The sequence below is a fragment of the Triturus cristatus genome, chromosome 7 (assembly GCF_964204655.1).
Source record: "Triturus cristatus chromosome 7, aTriCri1.1, whole genome shotgun sequence".
Taxonomy (NCBI): domain Eukaryota; kingdom Metazoa; phylum Chordata; class Amphibia; order Caudata; family Salamandridae; genus Triturus; species Triturus cristatus.
In genome coordinates, this window is record NC_140590.1 from 613,530,062 (window position 1) to 613,547,891 (window position 17,830).

The following is a 17,830-nucleotide window of genomic DNA, read 5'->3' on the forward strand; positions in this document are numbered from 1 at the left end:
AGTGCCGAAGAGACAGTGATTAAGATGATTTATGATCTTGAAGAGGCTCGATGAGCGAGGATTTTTGCGTCGATCGTTGAACTGGAAAGTTCGGAACCGGAGCACGAAGTATTACATCCGAGCCCGATGGCGGAAAAAACCAATCTGAGGATGGAGCCGAAGCCCATGCGCAATGCGAACCAAAGGAGGAGTCACCGACCTCGTGACTTACAAAGACTTTCCAAGAGGAAAAACAAACTGCAAACATCGGGGCCCAACACCAGATGACGAGCTATGCACAGTGTATAATCTGCAGCTCATATGCCTCGAACATACTATTTTGCCCAATGTGTCGCAATGTGTTTTATCTCCCTATCTGGTGGAGAAGAACGAAATGCATTTTGGTTCCCGTAGCTTACGTACGCTTGGACCATTAAAGTTTTAGGGGTCCGACGCTGAGTGAGAAAGGCTAGGTCTCCGGGAGTGAGCCGAAGTCATCTAGCTATTGGGCGACTAACTGGAGGAGCTGAACATGGCTTCATACATAAGGCCATTAAACTGTCCAAGGCCGAGGCTGCACGACCTCTGTCAACAAGCTGTTTTTTGTCTAAAATAAATGACTTCTGCTGCTCTGTATACAACTACGAATGAGGCACTACCTTCTTTGGGTGGTCTGGTGGGGATTCTAATGCAGTCTCGGGAGCCCGATACACTAACATTCTACAAATCAATGTGAAAAGATCAAACCACGGAGGTAAAGTTACCAGGAACTGTTTTAATTGTAAATGCAGGTCCCCAGCAACCACACGTCCCAAGAAAGGCAGGCAGGAACAGCAACTGCCTATACAAATACAAAACGGAACCAATGTTTGTTGCCAAGAGCGTGCCTTAGCGCGAGGTGGAAAAAATCCATCTGGCGCCAAGAGACGGAAGGAACACTGCATACCTCCCCCCACCCAATGAACAAAAAATAACAGCAAAAGTAGAACACCTCTGAGATGCAGTAAATATACAAGCAGTCTAGCCAGACAAATTTAAAACATAACAAAATCACAAAATTTTTCTGGTAAAGCAATTTCCCTTCGAGGACGTTCAGGGATAGAAACATCCTTAAAAGAGAACATCTCTTTTGTTTGCTGAGCCACAACATTGGAATCCCGAACAGAACTTTCTAAATCCAAAGAAACAAAATCATCCACAAGAGAATCAACAGTCTCAGGGATTACTTGTTTTCCAGGTATGATATCTTGCTTAGAAAGAACCTCATTGGTGAATGAGGGAAAATTTGCCAAATCATTGAAAGAGAGAAAAATTGTAAGGAACATCCAACATGCTCGTTTTGAGGATTAGATTTATCCAAAACATTTTTCAGAACAGAACCTTAGCCAGCCTATTAGGACTCCACCAAGACACATTGTTAAGTTTGGCAGAGATTCTACCTTTTACAACAACTCTAAAGATCTTCCCAGAAAATGTTGAATTACCTTTTTTGACATGAAAAGGTAATTTGATTTCGACATAATCACCAACCAACAGGGTCCTGGTATTTCCCTCCGATAAACCTTTTGAAACTTGAGAACTAGAGTCACACAAGATCATTTGATCAACAGATACTTGCTCCTTATTTTTTTAGAATTCAGATGGCTAAGTACATTTTGCCTAGCCTTAAGATAAATCTACTTCAAATCCACCACCGGAGACCTCTCCTTCATCCAAGAGGGTGTCAAGCTCAACCTGGGAACCCTACCTTTAAGCATCATAAAAGGAGCAAACCCGGTAATGGAATGAGGAGATGTGTGATAAGCCCATATTTTCTCTGCAACAAATATTTTAACATCAACTCTGTTGGCACGAGCAGATTTAATAGACTCAACAATGACTATTAAATCTTTCCACTTGACCATTCACGTGTGATGAGTAAAAGGAAGTTTTAAGGAGTTTAATATTTATGACAAGCAAGAAACTTCCAAAGTCATCAGAGGTAAATTACACCCCTTTATCAGAAACAATGCAATCAGGAAGTCCCTCTCTATGAAAACATTCTCCCAAAAATTCTGTAACAACCTTAGACGTAGGTTGGGAAATCCATTTATTCTCCACCCAAATAATCAATAAGTACAATCACTTACAACTTGCAAGAAGAGAGGTTATCATATGGTCCAAGGAGGTCTAGAGCTAATTTTTCCCAAGATCTTTCAGAAGAGTTAGAATATTTTGTATCAGTCTTGGAGGTGATAAGGGATTTGTCAGAATTGGTACACAATGGACATGATTTCACAAAAGAAGAAACTTGATAATCTAAGTAAGGCCTCCAAAAATGCTCTCTAACCCATCTTTTAGTATATGTTTCTCCCAGATGACCTTCATGAGACAGTTTTAAGATTGACTCTCTGAGATCTCTGGGTGGCACAAGACAACTATCTTTGGTAACAACCCCACCCTCAACGGTAATGGCATCCTTGACCTTCCAGAAAACTTGCAATTCAGCCGACAGCATTTTCTCCCTAGGCCAGCCTTTATTTACAAACTCCAAAACTTTGTTAAAATCTTATCCTGGTGAGTAGCTTCTAACCAAGCTGTTTTGGAAGGATTACTAGACCACTTTCCCAAAACATCCTCAACAGTAGCCACAACGTACTCCTCAACCACCTCAGTATCACTTGAGAGACTGGGTTCGGGCAATCTGGATAAGCAGTCAGCTACAACATTATACACACCCGGAATATAATTGGTCTTGAAATAGTATTCATACATTTTAGAAAAAATTCTCACCAAACGAGCCAATGCTTTACCAGTGCCATTACTATTCAATAAGGACAAAAGAGGTTTGTGGTCAGTTTTAATGGTAAAACCTTTACCCCACAGATACGTTTTGAAATGTTCAATACCCCAGGCATATGCTAAAGCCTCACGATCTATGGTGGAATATCTTCTTTCAGCTACAGAAAGGGGTGTGGAGGCAAATGCCACAGCTTTGACCATATTGTTAGATTTCTGGCTTAACATGGCACCCAAACCCTCTAGTCTAGCATCCACACTCACAATACACTGTTCCCTAAAATTAAAGGGAGCTAAGGGAGAAGCATTAACAATGGAGACCTTGATCCTTTCAAAAGATAACCTCTGAGGGTCCTCCCAGACAAAACGCTCACCCTTCTTAAGCAACGTGAGAGGTGAAGCAATCTGAGAAAACTGATCAACAAATCTAGAATAGAACTCACAAAGACCTAAAAATGATCTTAATTGGTCTTTGTCCTTGGGAGCAGGCATAGACTCAATTGCCTCCGTTAATTTGTGTTTAGGAGAAATACCTTTGGCAGAAATAGAATGACCCAAATACTCAACTTCTTGGGTGAGAAATTTACACTTTTCCAGCTGGAGAGTCACCCCCCTTGTCCTGTAACACTTGGAAAACCTTAGACAGCCTGACATTGTGAGACTCCTCAATTTCAGAAAAAATAAGGATGTCATCCTGAAATGCAACCACAACTTCCATTTCACCAAAAAGAGAAAGGAATATGCTACTTACCAGTATGCATCTGTTCTTGGCATGTAGAGCTGCAGATCTATACACTGTGCATAGCTCACCATCTGGTGTTGGGCCCGGATGTTTGCAGTTTGTTTTTCCTCTTGGAAAGTCTTTGGAAGTCAAGAGTTCGGTGACTCCTCCTCTGGTTCGTATTGCGCATGGGCTTCGGCTCCATCCTCGGATTGTTTTTCGCCAGCAGGGAAAGATGGAGCGTAGTAGTAACAGTAAAGAAACCCATGTGTATTGTATCTAAATAAGATAATACTGGAACGGATACAGGTAGCCGTGGAGGCGGGTGGGCGTGTATAGATCTGCAGCTCTACATGCCAAGAACAGATGCATACTGGTAAGTAGCATATTCCGTTCGAGGCATATGAGCTGCAGATTATACACTGTGCATAGATTATATAGCAGTACCCAACCCTAGCGGCGATCACCGGTATCCGTTGCAGTTGTTTGAAACAGTGTTTTTAGTATAGCTTGGCCCACACTAGCTTGTTGCTTGGTTTGCACATCTACACAGTAATGTTTTGTGAAGGTGTGCGGTGTTGACCATGTCGCTGCTTTGCAGATGTCATCTAGTGCTATGTTCCCTAGGAAAGCCATAGAAACCCCTATCTTCCTTGTAGAGTGGGCTTTAGGGGGAACAGATAGCGTTCGTTTTGCTTTGTGGTAGCAAATATGTATGCATTTCACAATCCACCTAGCTATCCCCGATTTAGAAATAGGGTTGCCTTTGTTATGGTGGGGAGAAGGAGACAAATAGCTGTTTGGTTTTCCTGAAAGGTTGTGTCCTTTGGATGTAATAAAGTAAAGCCCTTTTAACATCCAGTGTGTGTAAAGCCCTTTCCGCAACTGTTTGGGGTTGCGAGAAAAAGACTGGTAATTCTACCGACTGGTTTAGATGGAATGGGGAAATGACTTTGGGTAGAAATTTGGGGTTGGTGCGGCGTTCAACCTTCTTCTGATGCATCTGGAGAAAAGGTTCCTGTATAGTGAGTGCTTGTATTTCACTAACCCTTCTGAGGGAAGTGATGGCCACCAGAAAAGCTGTTTTCCATGTGAGAAATTGCAGCTCGCACTTATGTAATGGTTCGAAAGGGGGTCCCATTAACCGTGTGAGGACTATATTCAAGTTCCACACAGGTGAGGGTGGTACTCTGGGTGGAATTACTCTTTTGAGGCCTTCCATAAAGGCTTTGATGGCAGGTACTTTGAAAAGTGAGAGGTGCTGCCTGTTCTGTAAATAAGCAGCAATTGCAGCGAGGTGTAACCGAATGGAAGTATATGCTAGGTTACACGTTTGTAAATGGAGTAAATAACATATAATGTGCTGTATGGATACATTTAAAGGATTGATTGTGTTGTTGTGGCAGTAAACAACAAATCTTTTCCACTTTGCTGCATAGCACGCTCTAGTAGTAGGGTGTCTAGCTTCCCTGATTATGTTCATGCAATCAGGGGGAAGGTTAAGGTATCCGAATTCTAGGACCTCAGGAGCCAGATCGCAAGGTTGAGCTGAGCTGGGTCTGGGTGCCTGATCTCTCCATGGTTCTGGGTTAGGAGGCATGGTGAGAGGTGTAGCTTTTGGTATGGTACTACTGAGAGTTCCAGCAGTGTGGTGTACCACGGTTGTCTGGCCCATGTTGGAGCTACTAGGATCAGAGTTAGGGAATGCTGTTGTAGGTTTCGCACCACTAATGGAATTAGTGGGAGAGGTGGAAAAGCGTATGCAAATTTGTTTGACCAGTTCATCCATATCGCATTGCCTTTGGACAATGGGTGTGGATATCTGGCGGCGAAGCTTGGGCATTTTTTGTTTTCGTGGGTGGCGAATAGGTCTATGTGTGGATGCCCCCACTTCTGAAAGAACGGGTGAAGAACTTGTGGGTGAAGTTCCCACTCGTGGATCTGCTGTGTCTGTCTGCTGAGCAGATCTGCCACGGTGTTTTGGACTCCTGGGACATGTTGGGCTAGGAGAAAAATCTTTTGTGGAATTGCCCATCTCCATATGCTCTGTGCTAACTGAGAGAGCTGTGGAGAGTGTGTGCCCTCCTGTTTTTGAATGTAGTACATGGCAGTCATGTTGTCTGTGCAAATGAGGACTGCCTTGCCTGAAATCTGCGTCTCGAAGGATTTTAGGGCGAGGAAGATCGCCAGTAACTCCAGATGGTTGATGTGGAGTAACTTCTGTTGTGGCGTCCATGTGCCTTGTGATGTAACAGATGAGCTCCCCAGCCGGAGAGTGATGCATCTGCTGTTAGGATTATCTGTGGGACCGGGTCCAGGAACGGTCGACCTCTGGAAAGGTTTGTGGTGTTCCACCACTGCAGAGAGCGATGGGTGCGACCGTCTACCAACACCAGATCTGTCAGTTGTCCCTGGGCCTGGTTCCACTGGTGTGCTAAGCACTCTTGGAGTGGACGCATTTGGAGTCTTGCATGGGGCACTATAAAGATGCAAGAGGCCATCATCCCTATGAGCTGCATAAACACTCTTGCTGGGAGAGAGTGTTGACATAGGAATTTTTGACGCAGAGCCTGTATTTTTGCAATCCTGGCAGGATTGGGATAGGCTATGGCTTTTGAGGTGTCTATGGTGGCTCCAAGATATTGTTGTGTGTGTGATGGTACCAGGTGGGATTTTTGATGGTTCACCGTGAAACCTAGCTGGTGAAGTAGTCGGACCGTAGCGGCGGTATGTTGCACACATTGTTGGTAGGACGTGGCTTTTATCAGCCAATCGTCCAGATACGGGAAGACGTGAATGTGCTGTCTTCTGAGGTGTGCAGCCACTACTGCCAGGCACTTGGTGAAATCCCTTGGTGCTGTTGTTACCCCGAACTGGAGCACCTTGAACTGGTAGTGTTGTCCGTCCACCACAAATCTGAGGTACTTTCTGTGAGACTGGTGTACTGGGATGTGAAAGTATGCGTCTTTCAAATCCAGAGTGGTGAGAAAATCGTTCTGGGAGAGGAGTGGAAGAACCTGTTGAAGGGTTACCATGTGAAAATGGTCTGAATGTATGTAGGTGTTTAGATGTCTGAGATCTAGGCTAGGTCGTAGAGTCTCGTCCGTCTTTGGAATCAGAAAGTACAGGGAGTAGACCCCTAAATGTTTTTGATTTATGGGGACCTGCTCTATTGCTCCTTTTTGCAGGAGGGAGATCACCTCTTGTGTTAGTAGCGCAGTGTGTTCTTGAGACATAGGGCAGTGCCAGGGTGGAATGTTTGGGGGGGTAGATGTTAATTCTAGACAATACCCTGACTGAATAATTTGTGTCACCCATCTGTCTGAGGTGATTGTCTCCCAGATGTGAAGGAAATGTTGTAGTCTGCCTCCGACCGGAGTGGAATGGTCTGGAGGGAGCGGGGGAAAGTCATTGGGCAGGAGGTGTGGCAGAGCGGGCGGTATTTGTCTTCCCTCTGCCCTTATTATTATTGCCTCTGTATCCGCCTCTTTGATAACCCTTTGTGAAGGTAGATTGAGGAGGGGATTTGTAGGACGTGGATGCACTATCCGAGGAGTAGCCTCTGCCCGTGCCCCGAAAGGAAGAACGGCGAAAGGAGCGCCTGGGAGTATGTGACTGCAGGGCTCCCATGGATTTCGCCGTGTCTGTATCTTTTTTCAATTTTTCGAGGGCTTCGTCTACTTTGGGGCTAAATAGATGACCTTGGTCGAATGGGTGGTTTAATATAGAGGCTTGTACCTCCGGTTTAAACCCTGAAACTCTGAGCCAGGCATGGCGACGGAGAAGGACACTGGTGTTTATGGCCCTGGAGGCTGTATCTGCTGCATCTAGGGCACAGTGTATCGAGGTATTAGTTATTGTTTTCCCCTCTTGAATCAATTCATTAGCCCTAGTCTTGTACTTTTCAGGGAGATGGTGCATGATGGTCTCTAGCTCATCATAGTGCGCCCTGTCGTATCGGGCCAACTGTGCTTGCGTATTGGCGATACGCCATATATTGGCAGCTTGTGACGCAGTGCGCTTCCCTGACGCGTCTAGGAGCTTGGACTCTGTCAGGTGGGGGTGCTTCGCCTGACGCCTGAGAATTTGAGCGCTTCCTAGCTGTAGATACCACTAGGGAATCCAATGGTGCAGGGCCTTTAATGTAAGAAGGGTCTGTGGAGGCGGCTTTGTATATCTTCTCTATACGAGGATTTAGGACCCTGGCCCTGACTGGGTCTCTAAAAACCTCAGGGGCATGTTTAATTATGCCCTTAAACATAGGTAGAATGGCAGTAGACCTATGTGCATCGTCAAAGGTGTCTAGGAGAAAGTCCTCCTCCACTGGGTCAGTATGTAACTCCACCCCGTGGTAGTGTGCCGCCCGTTGTAATAAATGGTGAAAACCCAAGGAATCTTCAGGTGGGGATGGCCTAGATGGGTAGAGGTCATCCTGTGGGACATCTGGGATTGTTATAATCATCCCATGGGTCTGGAGATTCAGTAGGGGTGGGGTCTTGTGGCACATCTGCTGGATCATAATAAGGGTCTCCCAAATCGTCTGGGACAGGAGACAAGGTGGGGGAACGATGAGGTGGGGGGGGGGGGGGTGGAGGTGGAGAGGGTGGAGGAGGTGGGGAGGGCACCCTGAAAGGAGAAGTAGCAATGTCCTTTCTCTTTGGAGGTGGAGCCGGCTTGCATAAGTGTCTCTTTTTTGAAGACAAAGTCAAGTGTCCAGTTTTTGGATCCTTGGTGAGTGTTTTCTGAAGAGGATCCGGTGTGAAAAGTTCCTGCGACACAGGTTGTTCGGTCGGCGCCGAAGGTTTCGGGGGCGACGTTTTTAGGCTTATCGAAGCCGTGCTTCTTTGGGACCTCCGATTTTTTGGTCGGTGCCGAAGAAGGTCTCGGCACGGGAGTGTCGGTGCCGAGGGCCTTGTGATGTTTGGTCGGCGCCGGAGGAGCAGGTTTCGACACCAAAGACTTCGGTGCCGGGTTCGGTGTGGAGGTGGAGGGCGATTTTTTCAAGGGTGTTTCTCGGCACCGGTGGTCGGCTGGCTCGAGCCCGAGCTGCTGGAAGGCTTAATAGGCTTCTTTACTGGGCCCGAATGTGGGGTGTGAGAAGCAGTATCCTTGGTCTTGCCTCGGCCCGGAGGCGAAGGTGTGACCAAAGCCTTTTCCGGTATCGGCGTGGGCGTGGGAGGGGGTATTGTACTCACGACCCGCTGCGCCGGGGTGATGTCCTCCACATCTGAGTCGTCGGCCTCGGAAGCGCTGACGAGGTCGTCGTCCTCCTGTTCGATGTCCTGCTGTCCCGGAGCTTCGACGTCCTCCCCGAAGATGTCGACTGGAGCGGAGGTCGAAGAGTGCGCCATGTTGCGTCTAGCCCGTCGATCTCGAATGGTCTTTTTTGAGCGAAAAGACTTGCAGGCGGGACAGTCTCGGGCCTCGTGTTCTGGGGAGAGGCAGAGGTTGCACACCTCATGAAGATCGGTGTGGGGAAACTTGGACCCACATCGAGGGCACTTCTTGAAGGGATTTCTTTCCATCAGCCGAGACCGGAGCCGAATAGGCCCGAAGGCCGCCGTCGATGACCGGAATCGAAGAAGTACCGAAGAGAAGATGAGTAAGATGATTTATTATCTGAAGAAGCTCGATGAGCGAGGATTTTTGCGTCGATCGTTGAACTGGGAAGCTCGGAACCGGAGCACGAAGTATTACATCCGAGCCCGATGGCGGAAAAAAACAATCTGAGGATGGAGCCGAAGCCCATGCGCAATACGAACCAGAGGAGGAGTCACCGAACTCGTGACTTCCAAAGACTTTCCAAGAGGAAAAACAAACTGCAAACTTCCGGGCCCAACACCAGATGGCGAGCTATGCACAGTGTATAATCTGCAGCTCATATGCCTCGAACACATGAGTTTTTGGAAAACAGAAGCTGTGAATCCAAGTCTAAAAGGCATGCAAATGTATCTAAAGGCCCAATCAGGAGTGATGAAGCCCTCCTCCAACTCTATCTGATGATGGGTGGATTTAAGATCTAAAGTGAAAAATTTGACTTCACCAATCTGGGCAAGTAACTCCTGAATCTTGGGAAGAGAGTGACAATCAACCACAATCTGCCTGTTGAGGGATCTCAAGTCCACACACAACCTCAAGAGGGCTGAGCTTTTTCTAACAATAACAATGGGAGACACCCATTCAGACGCAGTAACTTCCTCAATCACACCTTCGAGGAGCAATTGTTTGAGTAAAGAAGAGAGTCCCCCCCTGGCACTCAATGAAACATCTCTAAGTTTGTGGTGAACAGGAACTGTATTAGGTTTGAGAATAATTTTGTGAGAGAAACCCACAACAACTTTTCCCAACTCTTTGCAAAAAACATCTTGAAATTGTTCAATAACTTTTACTATACCTTGATATACAGCCATACAATATACAGGTAACTCTTCCGAAGGATTCGAAATAAGTCCCAAATTCCCTTGATGTCTCCAGCCCAGAACATGTTGTCGTTCTTCTGCTACATTTTTTTTACCCATGATGGTGCGATCTTGAAACAAGATGGCTGCAATAAAATATCCTAAAATATCAATGTTAGAATTCGCGTAGACAAAGGCCTTAATGTCACAGTCCTGCAATTTTCTGTCAGGCCAGACCTTGTTAAAGAACTTATGAGTGATCAAGGAAAAGGAGAACCTGAATAAACCAACATGTAGGTCTTGATACCATTGATAAAAACTTCCCAAGAATGTGCCTTGCACGGCTCCTTATCAATGCTAGACGTGGCCAGAGGTCCCATGATCATAAGAACTTTACTGCTGGTTTCAGGTTCACCTGATTGTATCTCCGAAGCACACTCCTGGATAGCATTGATACCCCGTTGAGATCTGCACACATTCGAGAAATGACCTGCCCTGCCACATTTGAAGCAACTTTTGCTGATAGCTGGACACAGCGCTTTGTTAGAATGAGGAAAACTCCCACATTTAACACATTTCCCTTTGCTCACGGAAGAAAATACTTTATTTTTAAAAGATTTGTTTTGGTCACCATTGCGTATAAGAGCCACATCCGATTGACCTTCTTTCTCAACATTCAAAAGCTTGAAAGATCTGACAACTCTCTTAATACCTTTAACGACCTCAATACTTCCCTGAGTGATGGATTTTTATGTCTTTAATTTTTTTATTAAAGCAATGCATAATAATTTGATCTCGCAAATATTGCTCAATGAGAGCAACAAAAATCACAACTAGCAGCTAAAACTCTTAATGCTGCAACATAGTTTTCAATGGGCTCTGTAGACATCTGATGCCTGGAAGAAAAATTGAAACGTTCCATCACAATGTGGAGTTCCACTGTAAAATTCAATTTTAGTCTGTCCATAGCCTTGGTAAATTCATCATAGACTTCCATACCTTGAGGCGCAACCAGAGGAGGCAAATGATCAAACATTTCTTGAGCTTTAGTGCCAATAGAATTGAGCACCAAGCCATTTACTCCATTTCATTGGAATGTCCCCTGGATTTTATCAAAAAGGAGGTGGTGGAGTGCAACACTGCTGCATGACGGAAACAATAGCAGAAAAACAAAGTACAGCACTTGAAGCGAGAAATTCAACAGCAACGATGCAAAACCCCAGAAAGTTGAGGAAAAGCTAAATGTCTCATGAAAACAGCAGGGTCTTGTAGCATAAAAAGGAATGCTATAAATAACAGTGCTGGCAAAAACACGCAGGTAAAACAAAAGGTTTAAAAACCAGTAGGCTTCCACAGGGCTAAAAGAGAGACTGCGGCCCACACAGCTAAATAGAGCCTGAAGGTGTCCCAGAAGGAGTCTGCATTGGTTTGAAAATGTGCAGCATGGTCTCTTTAAAGCACTATCTGTTGCAAGGAACTTGGGGCGCCTGCATCAGAACAAGATCTGAGTCAGATGACGCCAGCTGGAGTAAGACTCTTGGAGTGCCAACTGCTTGACTAACATCCCTCCCTCCATTCCCTGTTGCTGCAGTGGCAATAGGGAGACAAATTCAACTTTAACTTTTTACTTTTGTGGCACAAATTGTATTTGGACATACCCAAGAACTTGCAGTGAGAACAGCACCATGGTATAAAGTGGGAGCGGTCATGCATCTAAGATCCGGGTCACTGTTGAGCACAACCATTTCTTGTGTTCTGCAGTCTAGAGTTTGGTCCCTCATCGCATTCTGATGCATCAGGGAGCATTTGTCGCATGACTTCGAATGGCTCCTGATACCTAGGCAATATATGCAGATATTGTTTGGATCCGTGACCGACTCCGCTTCTTGCTTTCATGATTCAATTTTAAGCCTCTGGTCTTGAGGGTAGGGGGGGGGGGGGGGACATTTCACTTGGGACACAGTCTAGCTCTTTGGAATTTTGGTGTTAGCACAACTTACATAGTTGGGATCAGCGCTCTAGATCCATGTCGAAGGGTGCACAAATAAAGGAACATACATTAGTGTACAGAGGCGGTATCTATATGCGAACTCTCTCCATCACTTCCCAGGTAGGGAGAAGTTCTCGTGGAGTCCAATGACGCCACTTAACGGCATGTGGGAGCAATTGCTGGTGAAAAATGTGGATCTAGTCAAGGCTGTTTGGATACTCAAAAGGTGAGAAATCTGCAGTTAGATATAGCCATCAGAAATGTACTGCTATCAAGGGTAAGAGTATATCTATGTCCAATGTGGCAAAGGAGTAGGACCGCTTTCAAAAATTGAGGGTGTAGAGTAGGAAATTCTCTAGAGGGAAACAAAAAAATTTAGTGAAGAGCATTTGGACTCATGACCTACATTTACACAGTGTGTAGTACTATGCAAAATTAGGATGGGAAAATGGTTAGACATAAATAGGAAACCTAGGAATTCTAAAACAGGAAAACTACTGTAAGAATAGGAGGAAACTAAATGAGCAAATGTATGCCTGCTTTGTGAATAAAGTACTGAGTGTCCAGCTTTTCATCAGTCTAGACTACGGTGCATACAAAAAAAGTATACAGGCTTGACATAAAAATGTGTTTATCAAAAACTGACTTCCAGTCATGTTCCATAGTCTTCCCTCTAACAAACTTTCCAGTTACAATTCTAATCTGCTTTAACCCGATTTGATTGCAGTAGACATTTAAAGGTTACAGCAAATATTAAAAACATCCAATATGAATTACCTAGTTCTGCTGATACTGGGAACTGTTTCGGGGAATTCTGTATGTTTGCAGAGTGTGTTGATACTGCATTGTAATATTATTTTTATGCTACAGAGGGTGAATTTATTGCTCCGTAATTATTTTTATTTACTGGTACTTATAATAATAATTAAAAAAAAGTGTTTAGTTTCTTGTGAAGTTTTCAAAGTATCTGGATCATTTCAGGAATAGCGTCCCACAAGCAAATTCCTTGTGCCCTGAGAGCACTCAAACTCCATATTTTCTATCTTTTTCAGGGTATAAAACAAGAGGTTGTTAAATGATTTAAGGGTATGTTGCAAACTTGCCATTTAGGAATTAGAGAGCTGTGGAATGCAAGATGTGATACAGAGCACATTCAGATTTGAACCTGATATATTTGCGCCAGCCAATGAACTTGCTGCAGAAAGATGGACATGTGATCACTTTGTTTTAAATAGAACAAAGTTGTTGAAGCAGCACTCTTCTTTGGTAATGTGAGATAAGCTGAATTTACATCGCAAGTTTGAATAAAATGAATTAGTCATTATTACTCTGTGAGTGGAAAGCATTCAAATGCACCCTAGATGGTAAAAGCACATTTTCAAGGAGATTCCCAACTGGTTGGAAATGTGTAGCTTAGAAGTGATTATTGACTATTATATTTGAATTCCTAACCACAAAAATTGTCTGTCGGCAAATATCCTAAGATATTGCCAATATTTGCTATCTCTCATCCTGGGAAGCGGTCTAATGAGCATAAACTTGAGTTGAATGGATTAAGTGTTGGGTAGTTCAGCGCCATTCAGTGCATTCAAGGGCTAAAGATAATCCATTCACTTTCTTGAATACATTCAAGGAAAGCATCTGTGTGTCCTCAGTGTACATACCGAACTTCATCTTGAAGTGATGCAGAACATCAGCCAATGGAAGGTGTCTGTACCTCACTCAGACAATCACATGGGATTCTGTAAAAGCATTTCGTTCACTGACCAACCATTTAACAGACTCTGGTCCAGCGCCTGAAGTCTGCCATATAACAGGCATAACTCCCAACACAGTTCTTGTCTTTTTTTATACTTCGAAAATTCAATATGCTAAACAATATATTGAAGACTTAATTTTCCTACCTCTATTTTTCTCAAATGCTAGGTCTTTGTTTGGCGAAGCAGAGCCAAAGGATATCTCAATTTTCATGTTATCTAAAAGGGAATAAATTAAACAAAAAGATATTTATAGCCACAAAATAACCTACTGTGTACATTACTCAGCAGAGATAATTATTGTGTTAATGCCCACTCACATCATGAAAACGTTTTTCTCGAATGTAAAACGGCCAAAACATAACATGCAGCTAGGGATACTTGTAGCAAAATTGCCCTTTCTGAATGGTCATCCTGTTTCTGCTTTTTAGTTTTTGGTCTTTTATCACATTTCTGCAGGCTGTAGAACTATGCACACATTTTACCTGCTAACCAGTGATTAAGACCTTGTGCGCCCCATCAACATGATGAAATTGGCAAACACCTAATTTGCATATTTAACTTACCTATAAGTCCCTAGTATATTTTACAGAAGCATACCCAGAGCCTGTAAGTTAGACATCACAAGTAGCCTGCAGCACCCATTGTGTCATTAACTACTGTGTCAGCGTAAACGACTGTAGGCCTACCATGTGTAAGCCTGTCTGTGCAGTTCTAAAACTGCAATTTCGAACTGTCAAATTAAATTTCTTCTGACAGGCTTAAAGCTTCCTTGTAAATATTAATAAGCCACCCCTAACTAGGCTTTACTGCCCAGAAGGCAGGGTGCATCGTATTTCAAATGAAGTGAAAAACCTATTTATGGAGCGCATATATAACCAAAGGTGTTAAGGCACCATGCCACAAACACGAAATGGAGGGCGAGGAAACCAAACCTAGGAGATGGAAACCCACTTAGAGAGTAGAGAGCCAAGTTTTAAGAATTTTCCTAAACACCAGGTTATTCTCAATTTTTGTTATGTGACGTGTTAATGAGTTCCACAATTTATCTGTGGCAAATGAGAAGGGTCTTCCACCACATGATGTGGTGGATACTAGGTACCACTACTAGTTTGCACTTGGTTGAATAAAGCCTACTGCTGGGTGTGTACCACTGGTACTTAGATCTGAGAAAAACTTGGGGCCCTGATTATATAACAAATTATGTGCAATGCATTGAGACTTGAAAGAAATTATTTTCCACACTGTGATCCAATGCACTTTCATCAGTTCCGCGGACACTGATTGATGTTTGAGGATTTCCAGAATAAGCTGAGCAGAAGCATTCTGGACAGTTTGAAGATTAGCCGAAGAAACTTTATTGATGTTGAGATAAACAGCATTACAATAGTCCAGCCGCAACGAAATGAAAGCTAGAACCACTGTTTTGTGCACAGCAAAAAGAATAAAGGGAAAGATTTTCCTCAAGGATCTGATGTTTAAACAAGACGAAACAGTGCAGCTCAATTGTGAATCAAATAATAGTTTCTCTTCGAAAATCCCCACAAGAGCTTTTGCTGAATTGACGGGGAGACAAGAACATTGGGCCACCAGCTGTTATCCCAAATATAATTATGACAGTCAAAAAACCAGGACCAAGTCTCATCTGCATTTAATTTAAGGCAGTTATCTTTCATCCAGTTTTTTATTTCTCACATGCAATTCCTGAAGTTCAGAGCCACTTAACAAACATTTATCATGTGACAATCCGGGTATCGTCACCGTATGACAACACACAAAAGCAGAATGACTGAAGAGGCCTAACCAGAGACTAAGCAAATTAATTAAACAATGTGGGACTTAGGGATGACCCGGTAGAACTCCACAGGGGAGGAAAAACGGTTCGGATGCAAAATGTCCACATATTACTGTCTGCGACCTATTCGAGGGAAAAGATCTTGACAGGCTGCGAGTGTTGTCTTTAATCCTAAACTGGGATAGACAGGATGAGAGAAGGGAGAGACCGTGTCAAAGGCTGCAAAAAAATCTAATGTAAGGGTAGCAGCCTCTCCTGCATCCACCACTGATCGAACGCTGTCTACCGCAGCTATCAATGATGATTCAGTGTTGTGCTCATTTCTGGAAACCCTTTTTGGGATGAGTCCATAAGCTTATGCGCACCAATAAAAGTCATGAGCTGCTGATTGAAATGCTTTTCTTGTATGTTTTGCCAGGGTGGGTAGGAGACACAGGGGATGGTAACTTCTTAACTTGCACAGCGGAGAGAGGTGATAATGTGGACAAAATCACATTATGGGATAACATAACTTTGCACAATGGAGACCTGACTGATCCTGATTTACTGGGTTCGAGTTCAAAGTAGATGTTCAGAATTGTTGTATGAAAAAGGTCCACCAGATTATCACAGAAGGACTGTGTCATATCTGTATTGAAAGGATTATTAGGGCAAGAGAGCATATTGACTATTTTCTCCTTTGAGAAGTTGTACGCATTACTGATTTTAGAGGTGCAATATTTATTTAAAAGTTGGACATGAAAAAGTTTAATGTTAAACATGTCCTTACAATGACAAGGTCCCAAAAGCTATTTTATCTGTAGCAGGTTGGCTGTTCCATAGGAAAGAACTTTGATACAATATTACATTTGATAATGCTATCTCTGGCTAGGAAACACCTACACATTTCATTCATGGACTTTATCAAACATTTATTACAAGCCCAACTCACTTGTGAAGTCTGATTTGTAATAAACATTTTAGAAATGGAGCTTTTAGAAAGTTCCCTTTTTCTCTACCTAAAGCCCTTGAGGCCCATTTGCGTCAGTTCAGTGGTCACCAAGGAGCTGAATAGTTCCCTTGATGAGGTGTGAACTTGCTTCCAGAGTGGAGACAAAAGCCTTGAGAGTAGGGAGGTGTTCTGTTCCTCTGGCAGGATGAACATCTGGGTGGTGCCCAGGAACTTGATTAACTTCAAGGAGACCTACCCTATTACAGGCAAATGTTAGCTGACACCTGAGAGGGGCCATCCTCTGTTTGATCAGTTAGGGAGGCATCAATCCCAGCGCAAGAGGAGCTGCCCCCTTATCTTTTTTTGAGTGACCACAGAGGAGTGGTTGCTCATTTACCTAGCCACATCGCAGGGTGAGCACCCAGGCTCTGCACAAAGGGAGAAGCGTTTTCACCATCTTGGATTTGGACAGGCAGGGGCACTGTGTGATTGTTTGCAGAAGGGCACAAAGGAAGTGATGCAGATGTGGGAAGGGAAACACCTGGAAACTTTTACCCCATTAGTTAGGGAGGAGCCAGGAGTCACCCCCTCCCACAGGCTAGTGACAGCTATAAATGAAGCATCCCTATTACCCTCAGAACACTTTCTGCAACTGGGGAAGAACAGAAGAGGACTGGGCCTGCTGTCTGTGACCTGATAAGAGCCTAGAAGACTGGACCTGCTCTCCCTCTTGTAACCAGGGCAAAGAAGTGGACCCCAAGGGCCATTACGCTAACCTTCTGCTCAAGCTACAGGGATACTACAAGCTAGAAGAAACTATTGCACAACAAGACCTGCCCTGGACCCTGCTACTTGCTATGATGGAGTGAGTTTTGACACTTATGCTGTCCACAAGGTCCTGGACCCTGGATTGCTGTCAACTTGTTCCCTTCCTAGCCTTTCCTGAAACCGGGGACTTAGAAACCATTTGGCTTCAAAGATCTCCGAAGCACCAAGACCAACCTGAACCGACAGAGATGCATTGCCGCTGTGCCAATGACTCAGGTTACTTCCGCTCAGTGTAATGACCCCCTCATGTGTCCTCTGTGTAGTGGTTCTAGCATGCAGGGCTCATATTGTATTACCCTTGTGGCGTTTAATCGCACATTATGATAGCATGACTGATGTTCCCCAGATCCTGTGATTTCATTGCACATGAGTCCCGGGAGGGATCCCCCAGAACCTGTGAACCAATAGAGTACCTTACACCTGCCATTACGAGGGCCTTGGTGTGGTTTTCCATTGAGTTTCTGCAAGCTTCCCCCAGAATCCCGTGAATCAATAGAGTACCTTGCACCAGCTGTTACTAAGCTTTTGTGTTTTCCATTTTTTTAGATTGCTTTTATACATTTTAAGGTGATCAACAGTACAAAGGCATACAGAGATAGTAATTGCCATTGATGGTGAAGCTAGCATGCATTTGAATATACAAGTACTGCAGA

The 17,830-nt window shown here is 44.1% G+C and overlaps 1 protein-coding gene across 1 annotated transcript in view; it reads right to left on the minus strand.

Moving 5' to 3' along the window:
* Positions 1-17,830, minus strand: part of TRIM25 (tripartite motif containing 25) — a 453,236-nt gene that overhangs the window by 193,292 nt on the left and 242,114 nt on the right. The window contains exon 6 of the mRNA XM_085617183.1: positions 13,771-13,842. Coding sequence (XP_085473309.1) covers positions 13,771-13,842 — 72 coding nt within the window. The remainder of the gene's footprint in view (positions 1-13,770; positions 13,843-17,830) is intronic.